The 14,075-nt window shown below is 36.9% G+C and overlaps 2 protein-coding genes across 3 annotated transcripts; one reads left to right on the top strand and one right to left on the bottom strand.

Annotated features, from left to right (window-relative positions):
• The first annotated feature begins 903 nt into the window (after nucleotides 1–903).
• On the top strand, nucleotides 904–7,531 carry LOC145209144 (U4/U6 small nuclear ribonucleoprotein Prp3-like). 2 transcript variants are annotated; one of them, XM_080079396.1, is made up of 14 exons: nucleotides 904–1,111; nucleotides 1,185–1,285; nucleotides 1,510–1,620; nucleotides 1,997–2,101; nucleotides 2,243–2,424; nucleotides 2,543–2,654; nucleotides 2,972–3,166; nucleotides 3,460–3,626; nucleotides 3,777–3,856; nucleotides 4,211–4,357; nucleotides 5,226–5,439; nucleotides 6,042–6,160; nucleotides 6,541–6,621; nucleotides 7,026–7,531. In XM_080079396.1, exons 2-14 carry the CDS (start codon nucleotides 1,202–1,204, stop codon nucleotides 7,220–7,222), a joined length of 1,794 nt encoding a protein of 597 aa, XP_079935522.1. In that variant the 5' UTR covers nucleotides 904–1,111; nucleotides 1,185–1,201; the 3' UTR covers nucleotides 7,223–7,531. The 2 variants fall into 2 exon arrangements, with proteins under 2 accessions (XP_079935522.1, XP_079935523.1); XM_080079397.1 differs by having other exon boundaries at nucleotides 1,196–1,285.
• A 481-nt stretch (nucleotides 7,532–8,012) lies between these two features.
• On the bottom strand, nucleotides 8,013–13,216 carry LOC145209152 (glutathionyl-hydroquinone reductase YqjG-like). The gene is made up of 9 exons (XM_080079410.1): nucleotides 12,820–13,216; nucleotides 12,657–12,747; nucleotides 12,164–12,245; nucleotides 12,017–12,089; nucleotides 11,475–11,673; nucleotides 10,967–11,060; nucleotides 10,747–10,863; nucleotides 8,959–9,075; nucleotides 8,013–8,431 (listed from the first exon to the last, which is right to left on the bottom strand). The coding sequence occupies exons 1-9, from the start codon at nucleotides 12,911–12,913 to the stop codon at nucleotides 8,330–8,332; spliced, it is 969 nt and encodes a 322-aa protein (XP_079935536.1). The 5' UTR covers nucleotides 12,914–13,216; the 3' UTR covers nucleotides 8,013–8,329.
• Between the last annotated feature and the right edge of the window lie 859 nt (nucleotides 13,217–14,075).

The raw sequence follows: 14,075 nt of genomic DNA on the forward strand, positions 1-14,075 counted from the left end.
GCTGTTGCATTTTTCGCGTCTTTTTTAACAACTTGTGTAAAGTGTTTCGAATTGATGATTTAATATTAAAAAAATGCACGTACGGTAACTATTCGCATAACATGTTTGGTATATTTTTACCTTCATAGAATATTAATTAGGAATTATTAATCTATTTGTCGCCAAAAATATATGCCACACTTTGTACGGCACTGCTCTGGATAAACGTCAAATATTTAAGTACCGGTAAGTGTTGTTTGAAGTTTACTTTGGAGTTGGACAACACGATGTATTTTATTGCACATTGACAAGCCACAATTTTCATTCACTATGTAAAAATATATCAAATAATAAAGTAAATAAACACACGCATATCCATTTAAAATTTTGAGAGCAAATGTTTGTTTTGGATGCTTTTTTCTACTGCTCCGGAGTAAAGCAAAAAAATCAGGTGTGCGTATTTCTTACGTTTGAGATTTGAGTAGACTTGACTTACACTTGACTTGACTCGTTTAACTAATTTGCTTGGTACTTGTAGTTGGATAATACTAATTAAACTTGCTAAAAAAAGTTTAAGAAATGATGCAACCTGCAGTCGATTTTAGATCTAAACTGGGATGACACTAAAACACTGTCTGTGACTGTAGTTTAAGTAACATGCGTAGCCGTAGTGTATTCAAATTCAAACCCTGCAGGCTAAAATACTATTTTGTGCGTTATTAAAACGTCGTATTCGCAAAATATTTATAAATAAGATACTTTGTAATTGTAAATCCAAATATTTAATTGCATTTCTTAATTGAGCTGCTTATTTCCCATATCTGTTGTGTAGCCCGTGATTGGGTAAAACTATAAGTTTGCAAGCTGGTATAAGAGAATAATAGTAGAAGCCCTAAGTATTGTATATCTAATACTGTTGCATTAAACCTTAATCTTTTTGTTTATATTAACAACTAGGCTTTTTCATGAGACTGTTTAGATTCTGTATACTGAACTGACTGCTAGCAGTACAATTGGAATTGCCAGAGAGGAAGCTGAAGGTTTAACACCTTACTAAAGTGTGAAGAAACTGCAATTGTGTTTGCTGCTGTAAACTGCCTATCTATTGAACTGGATAAATTATCAGCTGTTGGTAAGGGCTTTGTCATGTTGTTTCTTCTTTCCATGTCAGTATGGAATTTCCACTATGTTATTTGGTTTTACAGAACATCTTCAGCCTCTCATGGATCAATCAGCAATTGAGTTGGTGAATAGAGAGGAGGTGTTTAGAAAAGCAGAAAAAAGGGAAAAGTCAAGAAAAAGAAAGGTATTTTTAAACATTCTATTTGATATTTTTCTCCACAGTTTTTGCCAAGGTTGTGGAGTCAAACTTTATAAGGTGGCAGAGTTTTTTTTAAATATTGTTGCATCATATTCGCCATGTTATGCCATGTTTTTGGTTGAAGTCACAGTCAGAAAAATACCACAACCCCCAACCCTGTTCATTGCATGATTCTAACCTCCTTTTATGTATATATTTAAAATTTCTAGGATGGAAAAGATGAAAAACATGGTACACCGAAAAAAACTCGCAGGTTTGAGGAACCTGCTGATAAGGATGCACCAGCAGATGAAAGTCCGGGTATGCTGACATCTCAACAGGTAAAAAAAATAATTTTAGATTCATTTATCTGATAACTTTGTCTACATTGTACAGATTGTTAGGGCTTATGGTTAACCAATAACCACATATATACCTAATTTGCCCAACATTTTGATACTAAATCAGTATGTTTAGTACCATTAGCCCTAACTATCTGTACAAGACAAAGTTATTAGTACCATTTGTTTAAATTTGGCCATCCATATGCAATATAGCAGAATAAGTGTTTTAATAAACCATGAAAACTTTGTATTTTTATACTACCATCTTAAAGTAAGGAGAAAAACAAAAATATATAACTTGTACGTGGACTAACATCACCAACAAATACTATTTAAAAAACAAAAAAAAGTCCAAATACACAATGTATTACAGATTAAATCCATGATGGAAAAAGCAAGGCATCAGATTCAACAAAGAAAAGAACAGATCAAGCAAATCAGCCCAAACGTATTGTCAGCACAAGTTAAAGAAGCAGAGGTTTGTATTCGTTTTGTTTGTTGCATTTGAAAATGTTACACCATATTTAAAGATCTTCTTTTGATAATCATTGCAAAAATTTGTGACAAAAGATTTTCCTAATAAAATGCACACTACCTACATTTTACATGTTATTCTTAGGTGCATTCTGTTTCCATACCTGGGACAGAGGCCTCTTTAATGGATGATGCAATGGAAAAAGCACAAAAAGCAGCTGAGTTGCAAAAGCGAATTCAAGCTAAGCTAGCCTTAAAACCAGAGCTTTTGGCAGGCATTCAACAACCAGGGGTTCAAGCTCGACTGATAAACATGGCTAAAATGGAGTAAGTGTATTGCTTGTGGCCAATTGACAAGTTAGTGTGTAATGTTTCTTGTCAGTGAAACCTTATTATGTGTCAGTTTATTCTTTTACCTTATAAATTACCATTAATTTCGTTTCAGAAAGCAACAACAAATGCAAGCACCTAAAGCTCTTATATTGGATGACAAAGGTCGTACAGTGGACGCCACTGGGCAAGTGTTTCAAATTCCCAGCCGAGTGCCTACATTAAAGGTAGCTTTTCATAAATCTTTGCTTAAAGTGCATCCATATTGATTGTTGAGTAGCACCATCGCTTTTAGAATTGTCCAAAAAATCTGACTTAGTATGCAACCTGATAGACAACAAAAATAATTTACCGTGGTGTTTAGTTTAAAAAATTGAGATCATATAATTTCGGATTTACTATATATAATATGTGCTTAGTAAATCTTTTCTTATTTTTGAAATCTCCTTTCAAGTACAGCAACTGCGACGATTCAGGGTCATTGAAATCAGATTAAGAAAATTCATCATCATATGGCTTATTGTGTATTGTGTGCTATTTTCAGGCCAACATACGAGCCAAAAAGCAAGAAGAATTTCGCCAAAAAATGCATGAAAAGCCAACACCTGACATGACAAGTGCTTCGAGCAAATTTTTTGATTTGCGAGTAAAACAAGAAACATCATCAAGAGCTCGAAAAACATTCAAGTTTCATGACAAGGGAAAATTTGAGCAAATTGCACAGAAAATCCGCACAAAAGTAAGCTGGTTATCAAATATCACTGCAACAATAATTATAGTGAAACCAACTTCAACTCCTGGATTTTGATACCCTGGTACCATCATTCCCATTGCCAATTAGTTCTAATATTTACATTGATAACAGATTTTGCATATAATTGTGAAACATTAAATTACTAATTCGTTTATACTCTAGTTTTTTTTCATTTCCGACCCTAATCTTGTGTATTGTGTGACTAATATGTGTCCAACAACTTTATTAAAGACCCAATGTACCCTTGTGTACCTTCAAGCTAAGAAGTGTTTTTTCAGGCTCAATTGGAGAAGCTGCAAGGAGAAATTGCCCAGGCAGCGAAGAGGACTGGAATCCAACAGGCATCGAAACTTGCACTTATCACACCAAAGATAGCAAAGGAAATGAGTATTAACTCCATTCCTTATATGGAGTGGTGGGATGCCTATGTGATGGACCAAACAGAGTAAGTAATTTTTTACCAAATTTACATTTTCTCGAAATTATTTTTTTGTACTTGTTTCATAGCTTTAAAATTGTTAAAATTCTTCTATAAAATATGTGGAAAAGTGATCATCACCTCAATACCATATTAAACAATACACCTTTTTTCAAGGGACAATGAAGAGAAAATTTCCACAAGTTCAGATGTCATTACCAATCTAATTGAACATCCTGCTCAGCTTAAAGCTCCTGGTAAGATCTTATTGGACTCTCCCTCTTTTGATGTAGGCTTGTCGGTAACCTAAAAAACTCATTCTTTGCTAAATCTATGTCCTGAACTGCCACTTAAATGCATAAATTCTTCAGCTTGCTACTGCTTCACTGAAATCTGGTCTGTGCTGTTTATAAACCTGTTTCAGAATTTTTGCAATTGCATGAAATTATACCTAAAAGTTTTTAAATTGTTTTAAGCTATGATTAGCAAAGTATCCGTGCGCAATTAAAATGGTTTGACATCAACTGCTTCGGATTTAATTGTATTACTACTCAGTGTGCTTTAATGTAAACTATAAAGTAAACCAATGTGTTTTACTTTGTATGATACAGGTTCCAGAAAGAATGCGGTGCCCGTCATAGGAACTTACCTTACTAAGAAAGAACGCAAGAAACTGAGAAGAATGAACAGGCGAGAAGCCCTGAAGGATGAACAGGAAAAAGTGAGACTTGGCCTTGTGCCAGCTCCTGAACCGAAAGGTGGGGGAATTTTACTGGAATAAGTGCATGTGTACATTAACCAAGGATAAACAGCAAGTGTTCTATTTGGCGGGCAATCATCGTCAGGGTTATGTGGTGTCACAAATGTTTAAATTAGGGGTTTTTAACCAAGGGTGCACGCACCCCCAAGGGGTGCGAGAACTGTTCCTAGGGGGTGCGGGGATACTAAATCATTATAGTTGGTTAGGTCTATTCCATACAAATACAAAAATCCAGAGGGGTGCGAAAATTGGTTGGTGATTTGAAAGGGGTGCAGCAAGGAAAAAGGGTTAAGAATCACTACTTTGAAGAAACAAAAAGTTGCTTGACTTTACAAAAAATCACAAACATGACTTTATAAAGAGGTTTTTGCAACGAAACGCAGTAAGCACTTAAATAGTTTATATTTATTTATGGGAAAAAAATGTGTATTGCAAGTTGGGTTTGTACTGAAGTTTTGACTAAAATTGAGCCACATTTTGGTAAGACCTAACCGATTGCCCCCAACAGTACAGTATTACAAAACCGAAATACCATACAAAAAAACTACCTCGGTAAATACGGATTTGCCTAATTCGGACAAAACACTAGGTATATACAAATGATTTACAATGTGGTAAGACATGAACTGATCGACATCGGTTAATCCGGATCTTCGTCTAATCCGGACAAGTTGTTTGGTTCAAACGGGTCCGGATTACCCGAGGTTTATTGTATATGAATGGTTTAAGCATCACAGCTTGTTACTTTCTTACTCACCTTTTAACGTATGTTTTTTTATATGCATACGAATTTTACGCAAAATCGCAACGTATTATGGGAGGCTTTCAACGTTTCATGAATAACCCAACCGATATTTTCAACGCAGTGAAACTTTCGAATCTGATGCGTGTTCTGGGCACTGACGCTGTTCAAGACCCAACTAAAGTGGAAAAACACGTCCGCCAGCAAATGGCAAAGCGACAGAGAGCCCATGAACAAGCCAACGCCGCACGAAAGCTCACTACTGAGCAGAAGAAGGAAAAACGAGTGAAGAAACTGAAAGAATCGACAACCGATGGTGTTCAAGTTGCAATGTACAGGTGTGTAGTGCAGTACTGGTTTTTAACTGCAAAAGGTTAAAAAAAATTGTAACATCGTTTTGTTTGTGGTTTTTACTTTTTTCTGTCTAACACTGGTTTGTGTAAAGCATTTGGCCACTAAAGACGTAAACTGCATTATCGAGGAGTTTTGAACTGCTCTATCTAAAAAAAACTCTTTTTTACATTGCGATTAACCGGTATATGCAATTAAGCAGAAGCAGACATTTTCTTAACAATGCAAATAAAATTCTGACTTCACAAGTGATGGGCTACGGTTTTAGGATTTCTATGTCAATGAACTATTAAGCTATACATTTAAAAGTTTTCCTATGTGCCAATATTTAACTTTACTATTTAACTGGTTCGGTGATTAAAATCAAAAACAAATTTAAATTACATAATGTTCACAGCATGACAAACCAAAGTATTATTGGCAAAAGTCATCAATCATCATGATTAAAAAAACATGTTAAAGTGGGAGGTGGAGTAATAGTTAAAAATACTATACTGTACAACATAATGCCCTTGTTGGTTATTACTGATATTAAACCGAGTAAACTACAAACGGCATATTGAGTATTATTTCCTTTTCATATTGTCAGGATACGAAGTCTACGTGATCCTGCCAAGAAGTTCAAGATCGAGATGAACAGCAAGCAACTGTATTTGACTGGATGTACGGTGTTACACCCCGATATAAATATTGTGGTCGTCGAAGGAGGTAAACTTCTTGCTTTGATCATGTAAAAGTTGTCAAATATAAACAAGTTAAAACGACATTGTATGTTTGTCAGTAGTTGGTCAAAAAAAGTTAAACGCTTAAGTTTTCTATTAAATAACCACTGTTAATAAGTAGTGTTTTTTTCGCAGCTAACAGCATCAATGCAGGGCGATTGACCTATTTGCAGACATAAAAAGTCTGGGGTTATTCTAGCTTCGAAACTCGTTGAAACTACAAAAAATTACGATGCAAAAGCAACAGCCAAAACTTACTTTAACAATAGTCTGGTTAATTGACTGTTTCTAACCCTGTTTGTACTAAAATGGTCAACAGTCGTAGGTGATTTGAAGCAGTAATCTGTGAGTTTTTTGCATCTGCAGGTCCAAAAGCACAACGTCGCTTCCAACGACTGATGACAGTGAGGATAAAGTGGGACGAAGAAAAAAAGGGAAAGCGAAACGGTGAGTTACACAACCAAAACTGTTTTTTTAACATCCAGTAAGTACAAACTTGGATAAACAGACTAGTGTGGTGGCAACTTTAGCTGTAAAAACTTTAAAAACGTATATCTGATCACAAATCTGTATGTTTTCTTGCCATCATAGTGATTGCAGAAGTGAAAACAATGTAGTTTTCACTTCTACAATGTTTAACAACATACCTAACTGCTTTCAGAATAAGTAAATGTTCGGCTCAGTTTGTGCAACTGCTCGGCCGAGCATCAAGCATAAAAAATAGGGATGTTAGGTACCGAGTACTCGGATTCTGGCTCGGCTCGGCCCATTCCTACCTCAGAATGAAGTATTGGGGGCAATGGAAATGTATGTACTATGTACTAAACAACTAACAACACAAATGCATTTAGACGCCGATGCTGCTGCGAGTGCTGATGGCAACGCCCCTTGTCGCTTGATATGGGAGGGTCAGACCAAGACCAAACATTTCGGCGACATGACGTTCAAACAATGTACAACGGACGCCCAAGCGAGAGACTTCTTTCTACACCATGGAGTAGAGCATTACTGGGATTTGGCGCATTCGCAAAAGATTTTACAGGAATAAGGGACATGTACTGGCAATTTTACTTAAAAAATACCTTCTGAAACCTTTTCTTTTGATATCAAGCGCGTGTCATTAAAAAGCTAAAAACTTGCTTAAAATTTTATTTTGCATTTTATGCCTACTTTTTAAGTTCTGGTGATTCTGTGCAAATAGTCAAGTATTTCGGGTTTGCCTTGGCCTTGTGCCACATGGTTACCTTCTCTCATGGGCTTGTATCACATAATATCCACAATTTTGAGCTCCCTTTGTTACGCAAGCGCCAAATTTTTTTCAAAATAAACGGCGAAACGCAGTTGGCGAAGCATCGTCTGTTGGTGTGTTTTAAATTATTACAAAATTTCGGGGCAATAGTGTTACAGTGGATTATGCTATTCACTATGGTTCTTGATCCCGTTCGCTCATTTCAAGTTAAGCAGCAGTTTGCCTCCGTTTTATTCTCACGATTCAAGTCTTACTGAAAGTTTCGTGTTTTAGGTCCACAGTTTTAATTTAACTGTTACACTAATTAGCCAGCTTCGTTTAAAGAACAACTTCAATAATTATTGGGTTCGTTAACGCGTAATGGCAGATGAACCCCGCCAAAAACTGTCGATAAGGAGAAACAAACATATATGTATACGAAATATATAGAGATGATTCTTTTAAAATATTACACTGACGTTGATCGTCTGCCAGTCTTTTCGAGTATGTTTTGTGTATTTGATAAGTGAAGACACATCTGTCGGTCACCACCCCGTTACACAGGGTGATTCTTGTAGTCTGCTATCACATACACGTATATACATACATATACGTGAATAGATATGGCCCACTTTATTCTGCGTAAGCAAGCAAGCACGAATTTGGTGTTTACAATCCTGAACCTAGTCCTAGTGGAACTCTTAGTAAGTGCGTATAATCCCTAAATCCCAAAGCAATCATAAAAAATCCGTGATCAAACCATGGCACACACAAACAAGGTCAACTCCACATTTGGTATGCTGATTGCTGAGGTAATATATTTCTCAGACCAGAAATATACTGACATTGTGTACATTAAATTTGGAAGCCTATTAACTTGCGGCTAAAATGCTACTTGCACACAAAAGGGGTGTAAGACTTTCAAATCTAGGAGATCGGGAACTTTTCGTTGCGATCATGCGGTGCATTAAAATCCAGATCTGGTCCAACACTCACTATTCCATAAGGGTTAATGTTGCGATGGCTCATCTGAAAAATTAATATCATACGCGTTGCATTACGAAGAAATGGTGCCATTCGCCATTTGGCTGTATTAACAACAAATGTTCGGCAAGAAAACCAGTTTTTTTGAAACGTTTTTGAGCTTTTTAAATCATAGTACGCCAGGTCTATTAAAGGCGTTGTACCGAATCACCCAGTTTTTCAAGAATTCCCGTATGGCAAGGCGTAGGTTCTGTGGTAGGATTTGAACCAACGACAGTGCCCTTTCCGACACTCAAGCTCTACCAACTGAGCTTTTTAACGCATGCCTTCATCTTAACCAGTGATTTTCAAGCGCGGCTCAGGGCCGCATGCGGCTCGCAAACCAATAGAGATTGCTATTGTAGCTTTCAAAGTAACAATCTTTAGTGATTTTCTAAATCTAAAGGGTCTCGTTTTTGCGGCTCCTTACACAATTAAAAAACTACCATTTGGCCCAGACAATAAAAAAGTTTAAGAACCACTGATCTTAACCTTTAACCTCAACTGTAGTTTGCGTTTTTCTACCAAATTACCATGTAATGCTTTCTGATGTGGTTCATATCCGTTGTTTCCCTGAATGCAGGAATTTGATAAAGTTCCCTCAAGTAGCCCCAGATGTTTGGATAATCAATGATACGTTTCTTGTTGCACTGTAAAAAAAACATTTAATAAATAAGCTTATATAAGGATGTTTGTTGAGGATTTAAATTGATTTTTGCCAACTTGGATCGTGTTTTTTCTGCTGTAGCAATGTCGTTAATGATCCTCTTATTTTAACGTGGAGAAAAATTATCTCTGACTAAAACATTCACAGAACACCAGGCTCATTAAAGGCAAAATATCAGCTGGTCACCAAGCATTACCATGTGGCAAGGCGTAGGCTACACAGATCTAGTCTGTGGTGGGGTTCGAACCCAGAACAGGAATCTTTCCGAGACTCGCGGTCTACCAAAGCTACACAGACTTAGACTTTAAACTAGAAGGGTGGCTTAGCACATTTTACTATAGCATATACACTACAACCTATTCTGCAAACTGTAATATATTCTCTATATTTATTTATATTGGGTCCTATATTAGCCAACATTTTTTATAATCTTGATTTGTTTCTGCAGGCAGAAACTCATGGGTCCCCCAAACCGCAAAGTTGTAAACAGACAAGCATAAGAAACGGTGCTATAAAGTCAAACACAGTGATTGGTAGTGTTCCTAAAAAAAAAAGTTATGTAAAGTACAAACTGTCTAAATCTCATGCAATTGAGACATTGTTATAAGTTTGTGTGCCTAAATAGCATAAAACACTGACATCTCAAAATGGCATATTATACAAACTGTCAAAATGTATTGTTGATTAATTCACACATTTTTGGGGGGTTGGTAGGGTAAATAATAGGGATGCAGGGTGAAACACAATATTCGACAGCTACAAATGCCAAATTCATAAAACTATCAAAAATTCATCCAAACCGGACGTTTTTTAAAAAATAGGTGGCTTAAGCAGTAAATATTGGGCTACATGGTGAAACACAATAATCGACGCCCTAAAATGGCATAATGAACAAACTGTCCAAATTTCATCCAAATCGGACATTGTTTAAAAAATCACCCATTTTAGGGGTCTACTGGGGTAAATATTGGGGTTACAGTGTAAAACACAACAAACGATGCCCTAAAAAAGCACAATGAACAAACTGTCCAAATTTCATCCGAATCGGACATTGTTTAAAAAAATCACCCATTTTAGGGGTCTACTGGGGTAAATATTGGGGCTACAGTGTAAAACACAACAAACGATGCCCTAAAAAAGCACAATGAACAAACTGTCCAAATTTCATCCAAATCGGACATTCTTTAAAAAATCACCCATTTTAGGGGTCTAGTGGGGTAAATATTGGGGCTACAGGGTAAAACACAACAAACGATGCCCTAAAATGGCACAATGAACAAACTTTTCAAATTTCATCCAATTCGGACATTGTTCAAAATTTACCCATTTTAGGGGGCTAGTGGGGTAAACACTGGGGCTATCGAGTCAAACAAAACAAATGGCACATCTACATAACTATATCTACCATCTGTGAAAATTTTATCCAAATCCATCAAACATTTCAAGGCAAAACGAGGTGGACAAACTTTGGGCAGAAAAACAAAAAGAAAAAAAAGAAAAAAAAAGAAAAAAAAGAAAAAAAAGAAAAAAAAATCGAGTAAAATCAATATGTGTCCCCTTCAGGGAAGGAGACCCATAATAATTTTTCCTTTACTAAACCTATCGAATATTTTAAAATAACATAAAAACGTCGCAAAAGTGCGCCATACTATACCTTAAAATGGCCGTGGTAGACTTGGTCAAAACGAATCAGTGTAGTAAACAAACGAATATCAGCTTCCGTGAGACGATTTCCAACCAAATATCTTTGCTTCGACAGCAATTCTTCAGCCTGTTACAATGTTTGTATCATAATTTATATACTGGTTTGTTGGTTTGTATTATTGACTGTGACCAGTAAGAGTCTCAGTGCAGCCAGTGTAGTTCATACGCACCTTCTCCAAATTTTCAAAAAGATCTTGGACAGCCTTGTCATAGGCTTCTTGAGATTGTGCGAAACCACAACGATAAACACCATTGTTGATATTTCTACAACACAATAAATGTCTGTTAAGTTTGTAGTCTCAGCTTTTAACTTTATGTTTACCCATAAACCGGTGGTTCCCAACCTTTCAGTTGTAACGAAACTTTGATTAGGTGACAGCAGGGGAATAAACAACTAAAACTATATTTCTTTTAAATAAATTTGGGTTTGGAGTATTGTGAAGAAACGAATAAAAAAGCAATATTTATTTCGCATCTCGGGTAAAACGTTCCATTCATTGTGCGTAGGATTTCGAGAACCTTTCACGACTTAGAAGTGCTTCCAAAGGAAAAGGTTTACATATAAATCTCCACCAGCAAAACCGGGACGCCGTATTTCGTGTTTTTGTTGTTATCTGATGTCTTTCCAAGGACCCATAAGGTCCGGTACGGGGTTAGGTGTAACAAACATTTACTTACGGATAAACCCATGCATTTATTGCGTCAATTTCCTCACGAAGTTCGACGGGATAAAAATCGAGCGCCCTCTGCTGGTCAGTTGCACTGAACTCGTTCATAGAGCAGTTGAGCATTCTAATAATTTCACTCGACTCATTGTTTACAATTTTCTTTGCCGTTTTGTCGAATAGGACCGGCACTGTGATACGCCCAGTGTATTCTGTACAAAGTTGAAGTTTGGTTAGAACATGAAAGTCACTTTATTATTGTTTTACATAAGTGCGTTTAACCTCTAAAAAACTCCGCACTGTAAAATAGGCCCTAGTTGCAGTCTGTTTTGTTGGAAAGAGCAAATTACCAATATCAACCTTATGTATTTTGAGACACATTTGAGGTAAAATGACTCAATGAAAGACAAGGGCTTTTTAGATCCTCATAATATACTTTTTGACATTTAATTAAAGTACTAACTAAAAAGAAATATTCTCGCTCTGCAAATACAACAGATTAAATGTTTTGGTCGTTAATTTAATACCACGACATATGATAAAACCTAAACGTACCGGGCGCTGTTGTTTTGTAAATGTCACGCATAAACTGGGCATCGAAAATTGGGTCCCTTTCACAACCAGGGGTCTGAAAAGAATTGATTGCAGTTTTAGATTTTCGCAATATTGATTGCATACAAAACCGTGCATGTCAGTTGTTACCTTTTCATTAAACCTCCAACCATTATCAAGCATCAGAAAGTCAACCACTGTAAAAGAGATGGCATCTTCTAACCCTTTCAGTCTGTCAAAAAAAATAGTTCATGGGGTTAGGTTAGGCATACGCCACGAACCATGATTTGGCATATTTTTGGAAGCGACCATGATTAGGCAAATTGTATCCAAATAGCACAAGGTTTCAAAAGCGAAGCTATCACCCATGACTCAGCAAACTCTGAACTAACGGTGACGTTGCGGAAATGCTGCGCGTCGTTTGGCCGTTTTGCTGGCTGCTGGCTGCTGGCTGCTGGCTGCTGGCTGCTGGCTGCTGGCTGCTGGCTGCTGGCTGCTGCCTCATAAATTTTTCTACCTAGTCGACTGTAAACATTCTACAAACACTTGAATCCTGCTTTGGGCATTTTCTCAATTTCAAAACTGCTACAAACAAAACAAGACCTAAAAGTATATAAGAACCACAGAATAAAATATGGCTTACTTGCGTGTGATAAGTGTACGGTGAGCCCATGGACAAGCGTATGAAACGTAAAGGTGATATCGACCATTTTCAGGCGGAAATTCTCCATCTTCTAGCAAAACAAAACAGACATCGGGTAGTACTCAAACACAGCCCCACCCATTTATACTAGCAAGGTATTTACTTTCAATATGGTTTCTGAACGCAGCGTCATTGCGGACAAATTCTCCTTTCTTTGATACTAAACTGCTTACGTCGAGGTGCTTCTGTTCAGACATTCTCAAGGTTGCAGAATAGCTCAATTGTCTACGATGTTTGGTGTAAGTACTGCTGCTGCTGCTGCCAGATGGAAAAAGTAAATTGCAACAAACAACACTGAAAGCCTTCGACCTTGCGGGTATTGAACGCTGGTATATGATGGGCTATTTTGACACCTGATACACCAAACAACGTACCGCCATTCAACCAGCAAGTACGGTCTACACTCTACGAACTCTTTGAGCGACAAATAGCTTTATCACAAACAAAACTGCTTTGTCATTCTCCGTAGCGCACATTTTGTAGTTGAACCAGTGGTTATACGTGACTGCAAATTGCTATCTTCGTTGCTGCACTAAATCGTTAAACTTATTATTTTGCTAAAATTAAGTTTAATTGTTCACTGTTATGCATTGTTACTATGATGCAGTTAACTCATTATGACTTAAACACAATACGCATTCAATTACAGATTATATTTTAGGTTCAAAGCATTTCAACTGACCCTTATACAATTGCATACAGTTTTAATGTAACGAATCGTCGATTAATTAGCTACTGAACAAAATCTATCTAGTACCTATCTAGTATCTACCTACTGATTTAACTGTACGACTGAATTCTGAACTGAAGCATCTTAACGCTACGGTTCAAGGCAGGAGCAGTGTGTGTTTTTGCCGCTGACGATAAACTCCCTCTTTTTTTCCTGTTTCGTCTGACACGGTTCGGTGCTTTTCTTCATCGCCGGACACTGAAGGGCGAAACCACACCCATCTGCTACATGTACAACGGTATATGTCAGGGGTGGCCAAACTTTTTTACCAGAGGGCCAAATTTGCAGCTGTCTTGCCACTGGAGGGCCGGATTAAATGAGGTTTACGTAAAATTTGTCGTAATTGGTTGCCATCTTTATTAAAATATATATTATTGTAGTAGAATAACAATAAATAACACCATCTTGTTTACGCTTGTATTTAATAAAAGGTTTACCCACAGTATCATTTTGGACACAAAATGGCTCCATGGGCTTTATTGCGTAACAATAGGTTGGACAACTTGTGTTTTATATAGACTTTGATGTTAGCTACTTACGTCATGGTTGGCAGACTGTTCCAAAAATAACGCTGCAAGGGCATATATTCTAAAAATAACAAAGCTTGCCACAAGCTACTGCTAGTAGCA

The sequence above is a fragment of the Phallusia mammillata genome, chromosome 1, assembly GCF_965637545.1.
Source record: "Phallusia mammillata chromosome 1, kaPhaMamm4.hap1.1, whole genome shotgun sequence".
Classification (NCBI taxonomy): Eukaryota; Metazoa; Chordata; class Ascidiacea; order Phlebobranchia; family Ascidiidae; genus Phallusia; species Phallusia mammillata.

Bases quoted from the DNA above. Each gene is read 5' to 3' on its own strand.
- LOC145209144 (XM_080079396.1), top strand. From the start codon at position 1,202: ATGGATCAATCAGCAATTGAGTTGGTGAATAGAGAGGAGGTGTTTAGA. The intron at 1,286-1,509 runs GTATTTTTAAAC...TAAAATTTCTAG, and splicing joins AAAAGTCAAGAAAAAGAAAG to GATGGAAAAGATGAAAAACA. The intron at 3,167-3,459 runs GTAAGCTGGTTA...GTGTTTTTTCAG, and splicing joins CACAGAAAATCCGCACAAAA to GCTCAATTGGAGAAGCTGCA.
- LOC145209152 (XM_080079410.1), bottom strand. From the start codon at position 12,913: ATGTCTGAACAGAAGCACCTCGACGTAAGCAGTTTAGTATCAAAGAAA. The intron at 12,246-12,656 runs GTAAGCCATATT...TTTTTTTGACAG, and splicing joins CGTACACTTATCACACGCAA to ACTGAAAGGGTTAGAAGATG. The intron at 10,864-10,966 runs GTGCGTATGAAC...ACATTGTAACAG, and splicing joins TTTTTGAAAATTTGGAGAAG to GCTGAAGAATTGCTGTCGAA.